The sequence below is a fragment of the Dunckerocampus dactyliophorus genome, chromosome 17 (genome assembly GCF_027744805.1).
Source record: "Dunckerocampus dactyliophorus isolate RoL2022-P2 chromosome 17, RoL_Ddac_1.1, whole genome shotgun sequence".
NCBI classification, from domain to species: Eukaryota; Metazoa; Chordata; class Actinopteri; order Syngnathiformes; family Syngnathidae; genus Dunckerocampus; species Dunckerocampus dactyliophorus.
Genome location: NC_072835.1, coordinates 9,632,792 through 9,647,631, shown reverse-complemented (window position 1 = coordinate 9,647,631; position 14,840 = coordinate 9,632,792). Strand labels below are relative to the sequence as shown.

Below are 14,840 nucleotides of genomic sequence, written 5' to 3'. Positions count from 1 at the left end.
TAATCATGTTAACTATTGCAAAAACCATTTCCTGTACAGTTAATACAGTTTTGTTACGGTGATAAGAACTGAACTATTCCACTGTACCTAGTGATGCTTCGTCACAAAAACTTGACATTATGAAAATGTTGATTAATTTCCTAAGAATAAAAGATTTTGATGATTTTACTGGCCTTGAGTCAATCACGGTGTGGTTCTCTGTTTCTCTGGCTCGCCCTTTCACAGATCACATCCTCGACAGTGAGAGGAAAGAGCAATGAATGAAAATATTCCCTTTCACTCGGCCTTTATATTTAGTCTTGAGTGGAATTACAGATGGCCTACATAAAAGTGAATAGGGCTTCATTATAACAGTGGGGCATAACTGCTCAGCAAGCCATTGTGTGGTCTCCATTATGTGAATACGTGGGAGGCGGGTAATACTTCTGATCCTGACGACAGCCGGCTTCATTTTTTATGATGATTTCTGAAATGTTGCCACGGGGTCAAAAGTCATTGCTACTAAAGGTACAATTGCTAGGGTGCTGATATTATCCCTCATTCTACCCCGAAATGGTTCATTTAGCAAAGGCCCGAGCTGAATTCCATCTGTTTGAGCATTCAACTAAATTGAAGCCGACAAGGAAAAAAGTGGAGTAGAAGCATTGAGAATTGAAGCGGCGATATTACGGGGAGGGCTGTGGGGGTTCACCCGGTGAGATCAAATTAACACAAGCCACAGGAGGTTTTCTTCGAACCAACATGACAGGAAAATGAATCACGTAAAATGAAGGATTATAAATTAGAAGGTGTCAAATTGGTAACATACCAGTGTGTAAAATGCATTCCAGCACAGTGCCACATCACATTAACCTACCAGTCAATGTGTTGTTTAGTCTCATTTAACTTTAAAGAACATTATTACCAAAGGTACAGCTACAAATTGTACTTCCTTCTGTTTTTTTCTTTCTTTTCTCCTCCTTCATAGAGATCAGCATTTTGTGGACATGAGCCTTTGCAGGATGTGTAGTGTCACTATCACCAAAAAAATGGACTGGCATCGACCACCATTGTGTAGTGAGAGTATAAATGTAGTATAGTATAGTATTTTGTTGTCTCTTCTCCCTGATCTGTTTCTTTAAGGTGACGTGGCTACTGACACGGGCCGTAGCAATGAGGCACCACTGGAAAATGCGTGGCATCCAGGCCAGGACGACGTCAGATTGTTCCTTTGTGCTCCACTTTTTTGCCGTGCTGTTTTGTGCGTGATGCCAAAATCTCCATCGGCTCCTTCAGATATGTTTTTTTTTTGCTCCACTGCTTAAGGAAGGTAACTCTTTGATCGTTGCGTTTGCTGCTTTGTATTGTTGTTGTCTTTCTGGTTTGCTTCATTGCTCTCTTTTCTTTTTTTTTTTTTGCTTTGTGTCCACCATGCCAAATGCTGTACAGTGCTTTTAGTTTTTATTACCCCGTTGTTTTTATTCATAATATTTGGACCTTGGACTAGCTACCTTTTTGTTTATTAAATAGTATTGTTATTATTATTTATTATTATTTATTTGTATATTATACATAGTACATTGTTATTAATATATATATATACATATATATATATATATACATTATTGTATATATTATAGAAATAATAATTATATATTTCCTATAATATATAATATATGGAATGTATGTTTATTATGTATAATAATTATTATATTATACATGGTTATAAATATAGTGGTAGTAATAATATTATACATTGTTATTATTACCCCTTTGTCTGCCCTTACTCTTAATCCTTCAGTTTATCAAAACATTCTTGGCAGTCTACCTTTCAAGTTGACGTACCTGTCAACTGAATAAGTTGGTTTACAAAAAATATTTAAGTTGAATTTTGTTTCCCGTGCTACCCCACTGTGCCGGCTTGACTTGATTTTTTTCATTTTTACTTTAATAATATGATCTGTTTTCCGTTTCATTGCAGTTTGGCAGGGTATTCCTTTGCAGCTGCTTTGCCAGTCTACCCTTCATCAACTCTCCCAGCCCTTGAGACTGTTGACCTTCCGTGGCATCCCCTGTGAAGTGGTATCTGACAGGGGAGCTGAGTTCCTTATGCCAGACCCTGGGAGATTTCCAGCCAGACAACCAGACAGAGTGGAGTCATCAAGACTCGGTGGCGAGAGAACATGCAAACTCCACACAGAGATGCTCCAACAGAGATTCAGACCCTTTATGGCTTGAATGGGAGGCCGAAATGTTCACCATTATTCCACCGTACAGCCCTCTATCCTATGACTTATCCTATCACGGGTAAGCCAGAGTCTTTCCCAGCTGACTTTGGGCAAACAGCATGGTCCATTCGCACTTCAGTTCAGAGTCACCTTCAATGCTAACATGTTTTGTATGTTTTTGGATTGTGGGAGAAAACTTGAGTGCCTGCAGAGAGCCCATACAAACACAGGGAGAACCTGCAAACTCCACATAGAAAGGCCCCATCTGTGATTTGAACCCAGAAGCTCCATGCTGGGCAAAAGGTGCCCCTCTGTGCTGTAAGACAAGTGTTTTTCATTTTTACTCTCATAATACAACACATTTTACACGGCATTGCAGTTTTGCAGGGTGTTGCTTTGCAGCTGCTTTGTCAGTCGACACTTCATCTCCTCTCTCAGACCAAACAACAGCAGACGCACTTCTTGCTGTTTTTCTCTCAAGGTTTCATCGCAGCTGACTTAATGAAAGTGACGTGCCTTGAACCTCTCGCCAAGTCGTCTGCCGCCTGGGGTGCACTGCACTGACAGAAAACAGCTTCTTGGCGTTTACTGGCTGTTTTGTTTTTGATGGAACATCCAACCATTTTTTTAGTCTTCATCCCATTGCAGTGAGAGGTCATTGCAGCCTTCCACCCAGGTAGCTACCGCTGATTGAATGTTTAATTCCTGACACTTTATGGCGTAAAAGTCTGAGAATTACCATAGGGATGCAATGCAGTCAGTTTTTAGACTATTTCATATCCAGGAACTGTAAATCACTCATTCAGTGATTGTAGCGCACTGAGCAGGAAGTGTCCGCCTAATATGTTTCTTTCAGACCCAATAAGCAGATAACAGGAGACTGGTGACAGTGGGAAGTCCCGTTCAAGACATTCCCACAATCCACCATGTGTCAACATGAAACTCATACAGGATGTAGCCAAAATAATTGAAACAATTCAGGGTGAACAACAGGCTTCCACTTGTAAAAGTCATTATAATTAAAGACAACCTGAATGAATCAACAAATAAATAAAGATGAAAAGATGTTCAAGGTTTCTTCGCCAGAGAGAGTTTGGTTTCACCCCACCCCGGTATTTGTAGCACTCAGTTTTCGACAAAATATTATTGAAAAAAATTATGGCTTTTGTTTTCGTACACTGTCTCGGTTATTGTACGGTCAAACGCATCCACGCATTGGTTGCGCAGTCTATTAGAAGAATGGATAGTGCTCCTTTTAGAATTCAGACACTAGAGAAATCTTCCAGCCAGGGAATCCTTTAATGATCTTTATTATTATAAAAAATTCTAATCAATTAAATTATAATTCTGGACTATTGAGCGCGCCTGAATATAAGCCGCACACACCACATTTAAATAGAAAAAAAATGTTGAGACTGCATTTGTCTATGGAATGGAATATTTACACAAAAAACACACTATAAACCTTACAATCCTACCTACATTTGGTGATTTGCGCCGATGAGTGAGATGTAATACGTGAGTGTAAAAGTGAGTTCTGTTGAGAATGGTGTTTCACCAGTGGTTGGACCCCAAAGCAGAAAACAAAGATGGCGAAGAAAAAAATGTTTTAATAACACAAAGCACATTCAAAATGAGTGGGAAAATAGAAATTAGACAAAAAAGTACAACATAAAATCCGCAGTCCAAGCAGAAGGTGTAGTAATTCTACACTTGATCAAACTTACTTAAGATTTGTCAGATCAAAACACAATCTCTAACACAATCTGCATAAGACTTCAAAACCTGATATTAGCGTCCGCTTCACTACTTCATGAATCTGCACCCTAAGCATCATGGTGACTGTAGTTATTTTAGTCATTAATAAAACACATTATTGTTTAAGCTGCAGGGTTCAAAGCGTGGGAAAAAAGTAACATCTTATAATCTTATAAAATTTACGGTGTGTGTGTGTGTATCTTATGTGTTCCCAGAGTGCACAGAATGATGAACAACGCCATTTCTATCTTCTTCCTTCCTCCTAATAAGCAACTGTGCACCCTGCACTGATAAGGTGTTCAAACGTACTACACATTCCTGAAGTGTACAGTGTGCTTATTTTGCATTACAGCTGCAAAATAAACCACCACGACCAAGAATAAATAAACTGAATACAAGAAAGAAAAGAAAAGAAGAAAGAACAAAGGCAGCGTCTGTTAGAATGTAATGTAAAGTTCATAGTTAACACGGGTTCCAGGGAGAATGGTTTAAGGGGGACACATTATAGGAAGTGAACGGGGGCAGTGTGTAACGATGATTGTACCTGCTGCTGTGCAAGTACAAAGCTCGAACTGTCCACTCTTTAAAGGACTAGAATGAAACAGCAAACAAACTGTGTGGCTCTTTCATCCCCTCCACCTCTCTCTGCAAGCATTTCTGTGTTTGCTCATCTTCAATACAGTTGAAAGAGAGGTTAAAAACTAAAAATGTGTCTTAAAAAAATTGCTTGTTTCGGTTTTCATCTGACATTTTGTAACAGATTAATGATGAAAACCAAGGTTTCATTGTTTTCACAGTTTTGTTGGTGCCGGTGAAAAGGAAGAGCAAAAATCTGAACTGTACTTTGTGGCGAAAATGGCGAATTAGTGACAGCAATTGCATGTTAAAAATGACAAATAGTTAAAGCCTCTAATAAAGTTGACATATTTGGCCTTAGGACGATTTGCATTCACACTCGAGGCAGAAAAGTCTGCTTAATATTGTCTTTTCCCATGTCTTTTACAAGGACATGTCAAAACAGTCATTTAAACAGTCATCTCGCGTTTGATGATCACTGAAGTACCGTTTGAGAGCAACCTTCAGACAAGATGTGCGAACAGACGGAGGGCGATGGAGGGCTTATGTGTCATAAAATGGAATGTATTTTGACTACTTTTGGAGGAAACTTTCACTAAATATTGGAAAGAAACTCCATCATGTTTCTCTTAGGGACCAAAGGGGTGGATCTCATGTCTCGTGTTGGTAATCATCATTGCTCATTGTTCCAACATGTTTCAACCGTGACTCGGAAGTTCTTACAAGGGATGGGTGTTGTTGATCATCATTATTATTCACAGGAGTATTTCATCATGATATGACTAATAATCATGCTAGTTCATGGTGACTGGCAATTAAAGTGCAGAGCAATGAAGCACAGGTGGACGTGATCAGTTATCAAGATTATTAATAAGCACTGCGTCCATGCCAGAAAGACATATTTTGCCTGCTTTGTTTGCTGCTTGTCAGTATTTTTTTGTGCAAGTTTTTGCTCGTCTGCATCATCTCACATGTTTGACGTCTTCCTGGTAGCCTCGTTGTTCTTCGTTGGCTACGTACCAAGCAGCCAGCGTTCTTTGTATTAGTCACTTTTCCCTTTCTAGTGTTCGTTTTGCTCAGTGCCTTTTTGCCCGTTGTCGTCTGTTGTACTTTCAGTTAGCTATTGTTTGCGAGGGTGCTTTGTGCCATTGTTCTCAGGTGTTGTTGGCTTTTTTTTTGTTTGTTCTTTTTAGTGTTCAGCGTCACACCCAGTTCCACATGAACATGTGCTGCGCATGGGGACTGGTGATGAGCTGAGGAAGCCAAGTCACGGACATAATGGATGTTGTCATTTTAATAACTCAGCTTCAGAAAATAGCGCTGTGACACATGCCTTTTTTAATATGACGGCACAAAGAGAAGTACAACTCATTTTTTTGGACATTCGTTGCTCCTCGGGTGATATCCTCAGTTGAATCTCCGATGGTGTAGGGTTGCAAATAAGTACAGTAATACTCGTTTATCGTGGTTAACTGGTTCCAGACCAGTTAATCAACCATGATAAACAGAGTTACAGAAAGTAGGACTCCTTATTTATAAATCAAACACACATAGTTACAAGTGCATAGAAAACCCGTTTACAACCTTCTAAATACATTTTTAAACATTCTTAGAGCCCTCTATACATGAAATAGCACCCCTATAGTCACATTTACACTTGTATTCTGCAATATAGTAGACATAATAACAGGCATATTAGACATAATATAGACTCACACATGGTATTGGTTGCCAGTTCTTCCTGGTGTCTATTGTCACATCAATGTCACATAATGGAACCCTACTGACACCTAGTGACTGGTGTAGAATACTACATACTACAGTGTGTTTTTCAATGCGCTTTCGGAATGCCTTATATTTGTATTCTAGTTCATTGAGGCAGTTTTATGTGTGAAAATGCTTAATTTAAGCCAAAAATCCATGACATTTTTTTAAATATGCATTTTTTTTTACTAATAGCAGGCTATAGTGAACCACAAAACAGCATGATTTATTAATTAATATATTTGGAAGAGCCGTGACAGAGTAAAGCCGTGAAATTTGAAGCACGATGTGGCAAGAGATGACTGTACATAAAGAATTGTGGAGCGAGCAATGAAGCTCTTGCAAATAGAAAACTGAAATTTAAGATGTAAGTTGCAAAGTGGCTAAACAAGCCCAAAGCCCATCACAAAAATAAGTATTTAAACAATGCAACACTTATTTCAGCAATGGCATTGCTGATAGACTATCATCTAAATCATCATCATCATTGCCAAAATAATCTTATATTAAGAAAGTATAGCTTGCCAATTCTTACGGAGATATTTTTTGCCAGAAATTAGTTCTTTTTTTTCTAATAACATGCTAAAAACCGTTTTGGTTATTCTTCAACAACAAATTAATATATATTTGTATTAAATTAAGAATAAAACTGGTTTCTAAAATTTCTAAATTTAAGAATGGACTCACACACAGGACACACTGCAGAAACTAAATTTTAAGAAAGTAAAAAAAGGCTCATTTTGAGCAACCATTTCTTAAAAATGTGCTGATTTCAGACCACGGTGAAGGCTGCACAGTATTTATTATAGATTTATTATATTATATTTATTATATTATATTGAATCGATTTATTATATTAAATCTATTCATAAAATCTGTGTAAATGTGTCAAATTATAAACTTGACTCAAGAAAATATTACTCTTTTTATCTAGTTTATAAATCTAAAAACTAGTGAATTTACATGCAAATCATGCCAAAAAAGAATTCTGATTCTGTTTACGACAATAGCTTTTCCTAAATGAATTAAGACTTTTAGATGCAATCACACTTTTTTCTTTTTAAATAAATTCATTTAATTCAGTCTTGTTGAAAAGCTCACACCGAAGAAGTAACCAACATAACGAGACAGGAAGAGCTGGTACAAGAAGCTGCACGGTGGCTGAGTGGTTAGGATTTTGGCCCCACCATCAGGCAACGCTCTCCCTGTGGGTATTTTCTGTGTATTCCGGCTTTCTTCCACATTTTAACAACATGCATGATAGGCCATGGAATGGTTGTTTGTCAATAGGAAAGCCTCTCTTAAAGAATAATCCTCCTACATCTACTTGTAGAATATGTCAAAACATTTTGCTTAAATCTAGTTTCTTAAAAGCAAGTTCTATCTCGATTTAGGAATCTTATAATAGCATTTGGCTTACTTCTCACTTTGTAATAAGAATATTTACAAAGTAGAACGTAAGGTATGCAGCTTTTGCTCTTACTTTCGTCCATCCATCCATTTTCTATACCGCTTCTTCCTCATTAGGGTCGCAGGGGCATGCTGGAGCCTATCCCAGCTGACTTCGGGCGACAGGCGGGGTACACCCTGGACTGGTCGCCAGCCAATCGCAGGGCACATATAGACAAACAACCATTCACACCTACGGGCAATTTAGAGTCATCAATTAACCTCACCTGCAATGTTTTTGGAATGGGAGGAAGCCGGAGTACCCGGAGAAAACCCTGCACACGGGGAGAACATGCAAACTCCACACAGAGATGCCCAGGGGAGAATCGAACACGGGTCTTCCCGATCTCCAAGCTGTTACTGTGTTGGCCAACGTGCTAACCACTAGACCACCGTACTTTCAAATATATATAAATCTGTTACTGAAGAATAATCAAATGAAGTTTTTAGCTTGTAATAAGAAAAAAGACCTAATTTCTAGCAAAGCAAAAAAATATCTTCATAAGAAATGGCTAGCTATACTTTCTTAATATAAGATTATTTGTCTCAGGTGAAATTTGCTATACAAGATATTATTTCTCTTTAGGAAAAAAATAAGAAATGGTTGCTTAAAATGGGACTTTTTTTTACTTTCTTGAAATGTAGTTTTTGCAGTGCAAGCATCACAACGTCAAGTTTGCATAATCATTAAAAAAATCACACACCATTGTTACAATGACCAAGAAATATTTATTACTATTGACCTTTTTTCTCCATGATTGTTTTCGTTAGTTATAGCTGCTCCAACACGTGTATTTACAAACAAATGTATTTTCTGTAGGGGAAAAAAAAAAATGTAGTGATGAATTCAGCAGGGAATCATAAACTTTACCAGAAATCAGGAGATGCACAGGGTACACTCACTACAATGTTACAACAAATGTGCAGTTTGGGTAATACAGCTGTTGCAAACATACATAACATGAATCTTTCCACAGACACAGTGGTCTTTGTAGCTACAAAGGATGGGAAAGTGATTCTGCAAACCAGGAACACAATGACATTGAGTTGCAGGCTACGTGGAAAATTCAGGTGGTGAAATCCAAACAAAACCATCCTAGTGGTATCGTTTCTTCAGAAGCACAGCGAGCTTGCATACCGCTGGAGGTGATGATTATCAATGGGCCACCGGGATATACATGAAACACCTGCATGAACAGGGGTGTCTTTCTAAAATGCAGCGAGTAGATTTTGTAGCTCTTAAAGACCCATCTGGTCTTCATTTAGGTTCCATTCCATGATTCATGAGTGTAAGACGATCACTCTGCTTGTCAAACGCTCCACATTTGTACAAATCCACGTCTCAAGGGTGTGATGATTTCTATATGTCATATAAAATACATAGAAAATAAAACAGATTTCTAATATCAAACGTTATTACTAATCACCCTTCAAGAGGGCTGTGGACAAAGTATCTAACACTGTATGTTACAACAGACTCAATGTTGGATACACAGTATCCAGGAAACTGGTTGTTTGTCTTGTGTTGGCATGGCTGAGGGTGAAGCAGGAGATTTCCGGTGGTCCTCAGGTTATGAACACGCCCCCATGAATTAATTCAAAACGTCATTTTGGTCCGTAAACACTCGCTCGGGAACTAGCCTCGTCTTGCGCAATATACAATACAGCGATCCCTCGTTTATTGCGATCAATTGCTCCCAAAGCCGACCACAATAAGTGAATTTCCGCAACGTAGGATTCCTCATTCATAACTGGAATAACTTTGTAGTTCGAGCATCGACAACCTGTTCACAACCTTCTAAATACAGCTTTTAACATTATTAGACCCCTCTAGACATGAAATATCAGTCACCTTTACACTTGTAGTACCCAATACAGTAGACATAATAAGAGTAAATAGCCATTTAATACATAAATAAGACTAATGCTCGTGTGTCTTGTTGTTCCCGTGCTTGGCAGAGCAGAGTGAGGGGCAGACAGTAAGTGAAGAGTTAAGTTTTAGCTGGCCGTGGGTTACGTGTTAGGAATTATTGTACCCGTTGTGAGATAATTCTAACCTGCAATATAAGCCTGTTGTTCCTGTGATCCAGTCTGGTGCTTGTGGGTCACCAAACATTACTGACACTCAGTGACCAAAGTAGAATACTATATCATCGTGTCTTTGAATGCGTCTTCTGAATGCCTTATATTTGTATTTTTGAAAAAAAATACATTTAGCTACAATATGCATATTTTTGGACTAATAATAGGCCGTATACATCCACGAACCAACATGATTTAAACCATGATAGGGCGAAGCTGCAAAATTTGCAGCACGAAATGGTGATTACATAGTGTGCCCCCTTTACATCTGCATGGAGTGGATAACATCAGTTGTTAATTGACTTTTTGCACTGCATTATGTCTCCAAAGTGTGAGGCAGGCTCTTCTGGTGGAAGTGCGTCAAGGAAAAGCATGGAAGTGAATATGAACATCATCAAAAGCTCCCGAGAGAGGAGAAACACCCACCAATACTGGCACCAATTTTATCACAACCATCATTAAGGATAAACAAACCTATCCTTGAGCATGTTAAAGGATCAGCTCCTATGAAAGCGACCGTAATAACTAAGTCCTACTATCGAGATAGAAAGATTGCTAGTGTTTTGGTTAGTAGAAGACCAGAATCGATATCCCATTACATCACGACCTAGGAACGGAACGAGTTCGTAACCGAAGGACCACCGGCATTGTTAGCTGAACTCGGATGTCCAGAGGCTGGTGGAAGATGCGAGGGAGAAAATGAATCAGGTAAATCCCTCTTTTGTTACAGTCCGCAGAGATGCAGGGATACAAGCACAGAGAAAGAAAAAAAAAACTCCACAAAAGACAAGGATGGGGGAGTTAAGTGAGGTCATGCGACGCAAATGCAAAGTAGTTAATGAATGCGGTGTTGCAACACATCAAATCGGAACGTGAACATTTTTAGCACCCACACTTGGCGGTATAATAGTACATATGCTCCTGAGAGGAAAAAAAAAAGTTAACAATCAAACTATAAAATTAGATCTTCACTGTGATAGTGTTTGTTTTTTTAAAGTAGTTACACATTCACTCCAATATATTTTTCTTGTAAAAATCTTGACTCTGAGTCTGATATATTTGAAATGACTGCCATGGCTATTTAAAGTTATTTTCATTCACTTACTGAATATCTGTCACTATTCTTTCAAAGTACTGACAAAAATGAAAGCTGACATCAAGGTACGACATGTGTTTACTTTCTATGGTTCAGGAAAATGAGCTTGGCAGTGAGTGGATGTGAGGGCCTCTGTGCTGAATGGATGTTTGCCCTTTTTTTTTTTGTGAGGCACAAAGTAGAAAAAAAGAAAGAAACAGAAGGCATTGATCTCAGCTCATCTTGTTCTCCTCCTTCTCAGGCGGTCAGGTTACAGTTGACCCTCAAGAGAACACAACTCTGCCTCTTTCTTGTTGATTTTTCATACTATGTACTATTCTACTGTATGGACAAAAGTATCTGGACACCTGAGACATTACAAACACAGGTGATGTCACCAAAAAAATTGAAAAAGACACACTTGGATTTTTGGCATAACGTCATGCCTGGAATGGAGGACATTTGTGAGTAGCGTTCCAAAACCAACAACAAACGGCGAAAACTGCAAGTACTCGGTACGCAGAGTGTTTTTGGATTTTGGATCAACATTTAGCAATAAAAGTGACTGTTTGGATTATTAGACTAGATTCAGTACCATAACCCTCTCCTCCTCTCATCAGTTGCCAGTGTTCAATCCAGGATGAAGCACTAAATATGCCTCACACAATTACTAACCACATTTAAAATCTAAAATGTATATTTACGCACAGTTAATGAATGATAATGTAAGATGATCCATGAACAGATGGAATCAGAGTCGCGGAGTAGCCTTTAGCCTGGTCGTCAGACTAGAAAGGCATTTCTCCAAGCCAAATCATACAATGGTGGTGCCTTCAAGGACCAGGAACAAAATGCGTAATCGCATCGCTGACTAAAAAAACATTATAATTTTAGCATGAAGACAAAAACTTTCTAACAGTAGTGTGTGCATGCTGTACATTTTACATTGTATTATCGCGTATTAATAAATTATTCAAACTATTACCAATTTATGCAGAATGAGAGGTGCTTTCTGCAGAAAAAAATGGCCTATTTGCGGAGAAAAAATGCAAATTTAAAAAAATCAGAAAATTGCGGGAAAATGCGGGAATCCACCCTACAACGTCCGACGACCACATGCATCCAAGACAAAATGACGTCTTCCGGGTCACATAGACTCCTAAGACTTTTCTTTCTATGGCAGATTTGTAACAATGAGGATACGAATTGCATTAAAAACATTCAAAAGGTTAGCGTTTGTGACAACTTCACTAAACTGTAATGAGCAACACGACCCCTGTGTTGAAAAGAGCCAAGAATTTTTAACTATTGTATTCCACAGTGGTGTGCCAAACACTATCAGAAGCACAGACCTGATAGTGTACAACTGAAATTCTCGTATTTCTTCCATGAAATTGTATTCATTTATTCCAAACAGTCTATTATCTTCATTTTGTAGCACATCTCCTGGCTGCACTGCTTCTATTAGTGTATATTAGATTTTTTTTTTTCCAATCAGATTTCAGCTTTTAAGTGTTACCATGTCTAATCCGCCCAGAGCCTTCAGAATCAGGAGTGCCGGCTCATGTCACTTAATGTTCACTCTTCCTAGAAATGGGTCTGTTTTTTTAACCAATCAGACTTTAGATTTGCCTCATTCCCACAGTCAGCATTTTTCTGCTGTCTGATTGGTTGATCAGAGCAAAACAAAGCCGAGTTCAACAAGCTGAATAGTCTGTTTTGCACACAATAACACCCACGATGGCTGAGGGAGGAGGAGGAGGAGAAATTGACTTGGTGTGGAACATTCTTTCATTTAATTTCATTCATTCAATTTTCAAAGCTGACTTTGATGAAAAGCTAGACAAGATAGAGGTCAGCATGTTAGCTAGCTAGCTTGTCTCATAATAGTACAATTTACAGCCTCTAATAAGCATACTTCTACTTATAAACGATGGTGTCGGGTAGATGTTTGGAGTTGTCTGATATTTGTTACATTTGGCCGAGCTCCAAACTTACTGGCAGATTCCACAGGTGCTCGGCAATGGAAATGCAACTCAGGTGTATCAGCAACAATGTATAAAAGATTAACTGGGCTTTGTGCGTAATAATAGTATTAATCCTTAATACGCAAAATGCCTCTCTCTCTGTAATGCCACATCTTGTTCTGTTGCGTTTTTGTGTATTATTGATGGTGTGTACGGTGACGTGACGGTGGATTAAGTCGGTTAAGTCTGCACTGAAGGCCCGGGTACCAAATGCACTGCCCACCACAGGGAGGAGCTGGATGAAGGGCTTCATCCAGCTTAGGCTGCTGCCCCCGCGACCCAACCTCGAATAAGCGGTCGAAGACGGATGGATGGACATATTATATTGTAAAATTGTTGGTCTTGCTTAAAAATGCTCGCGTTTAGTTGTATTCAGTGTTGAACACTATTATATGGTTCTCACGGAAATACATTTTTAAATATGTGGCTTGCATGGGTTCCCGGCCCCTAGTCTAGACCAATACCTGATTGATTACGTAATCAATTTAAAGGTGTCTCTCAATACAGTTGTCCATACAAGGCTGTCATTATCAGCTTTTTATATCTGAGGAAGACGAAAGTCACCATTTCTATATGTGTACCCTCATTTAAGTCATGGAAACATCCCTGAACTCTCTAGGACACGTGTCGCTATTTACAATAATTGTGTTATGACAGTGATACACAAAAGGAATAATGCAAGAGGAAAATTACAATTGTGACAATAACACATTTGAAACACATTTTCCACTATTTCTATACCCTGATAGCACATCAGACTTTTTTCTTCATTCCTGGACTTCTTTTTTTCAAGCAATAAAAAAAAACAACCCATTAATACGCAAACATACAAAACTATACTTGGGTTTCTTGTACGACTGATGGAATATGTGTTAGGAGATTTAACCTGATGAGTTACTGTGCATGTGTGTGTTTTATTGCCTTTTTACCAGAGCTACAGGCTGAAAAGAGCAGAAATAAAAGCACAAGGATTCACAATAAATAAAAACACATGTTGCCAGGACCAAAAAAAAAGAAACATATCACCGTGTCATTCAAATATCTTACTGTACACCCGTGTTGGCTGCTACACTTGAAGTATGTGATCCGTTTACAAAAAAAAAAAGAATAAAACACCATTAAATCGTTTCAATCCACACACTACAAATGAGTGCTTCTTTAAATGTTACAATATATTTTTAACAAGGGTCCTCTACAGTCTCATACTCCTTCTTCACCTGAGAGGCTCGCCCAAGCCCGAGCAGCCGCGTCCTTTCCTTTGACCCCATGTGTTGCTGTTAGATCTTCCGACGTGAGATGTAAGCATGTTACATGTCGGGGCTCTTATGTGATATTGCAAGACTCAAAAACAATGTCTGTAAACTTTGAGGACTCCTGCGGCGCTTCTCAAAAGAACGTGCACACTGATGTTGTGTGTGTGTGTGTGTGTGTGTGTGTGTGTACGTGTGTGTTTGCTGTGACACAAATCCATGTCTAATATTTATGAGTAGTATCGAGACTCTCCGTCCTTTACTGTGGGCCATCAGCACCCGCCAATCACACTAGCTGGCAAAATGAGTACTTTCAAGGTCCCTTCCTCTTTCACTGAGAAAGATTGTCAGTGTTTTTCTTGTTTCTTTTTTTTTTTTTTCCTTTTTTTATTTAATAAAAAAAAGTGCTCCTTTGCAGGGAAGAGGTTGCAGCCTGTGGTCCAATGAGGACAGTCCATTCCTCAGGATGAGCGCTATAAGGACAAGATAGCAGCCAGGAGTATGAGGGCGGAGCTAAGCAGGAGAACAGAGTTGCGGCAACGGGGAGTGGAGTTCACGTCCGTTCGAGAAGGCTCGGGCGACTCGTGACTGATGTCATCTAAGAAGAAAAGAATCATTGTTAATATACAGGTAAAACAGTAAATATCTATAA

At 38.8% G+C, this 14,840-nt stretch overlaps 1 protein-coding gene across 1 annotated transcript in view; it reads right to left on the bottom strand.

The window, feature by feature from the left end:
- Nucleotides 1-14,541: 14,541 nt before the first annotated feature.
- The window catches only part of LOC129169822 (ephrin-A5b-like), an 86,085-nt gene continuing 85,786 nt past the window's right edge, over nt 14,542-14,840 (bottom strand). The window contains exon 5 of the mRNA XM_054756655.1: nt 14,542-14,786. Within this exon, the coding sequence (XP_054612630.1) occupies nt 14,662-14,786 (125 nt within the window). The 3' untranslated portion in view covers nt 14,542-14,661. The remainder of the gene's footprint in view (nt 14,787-14,840) is intronic.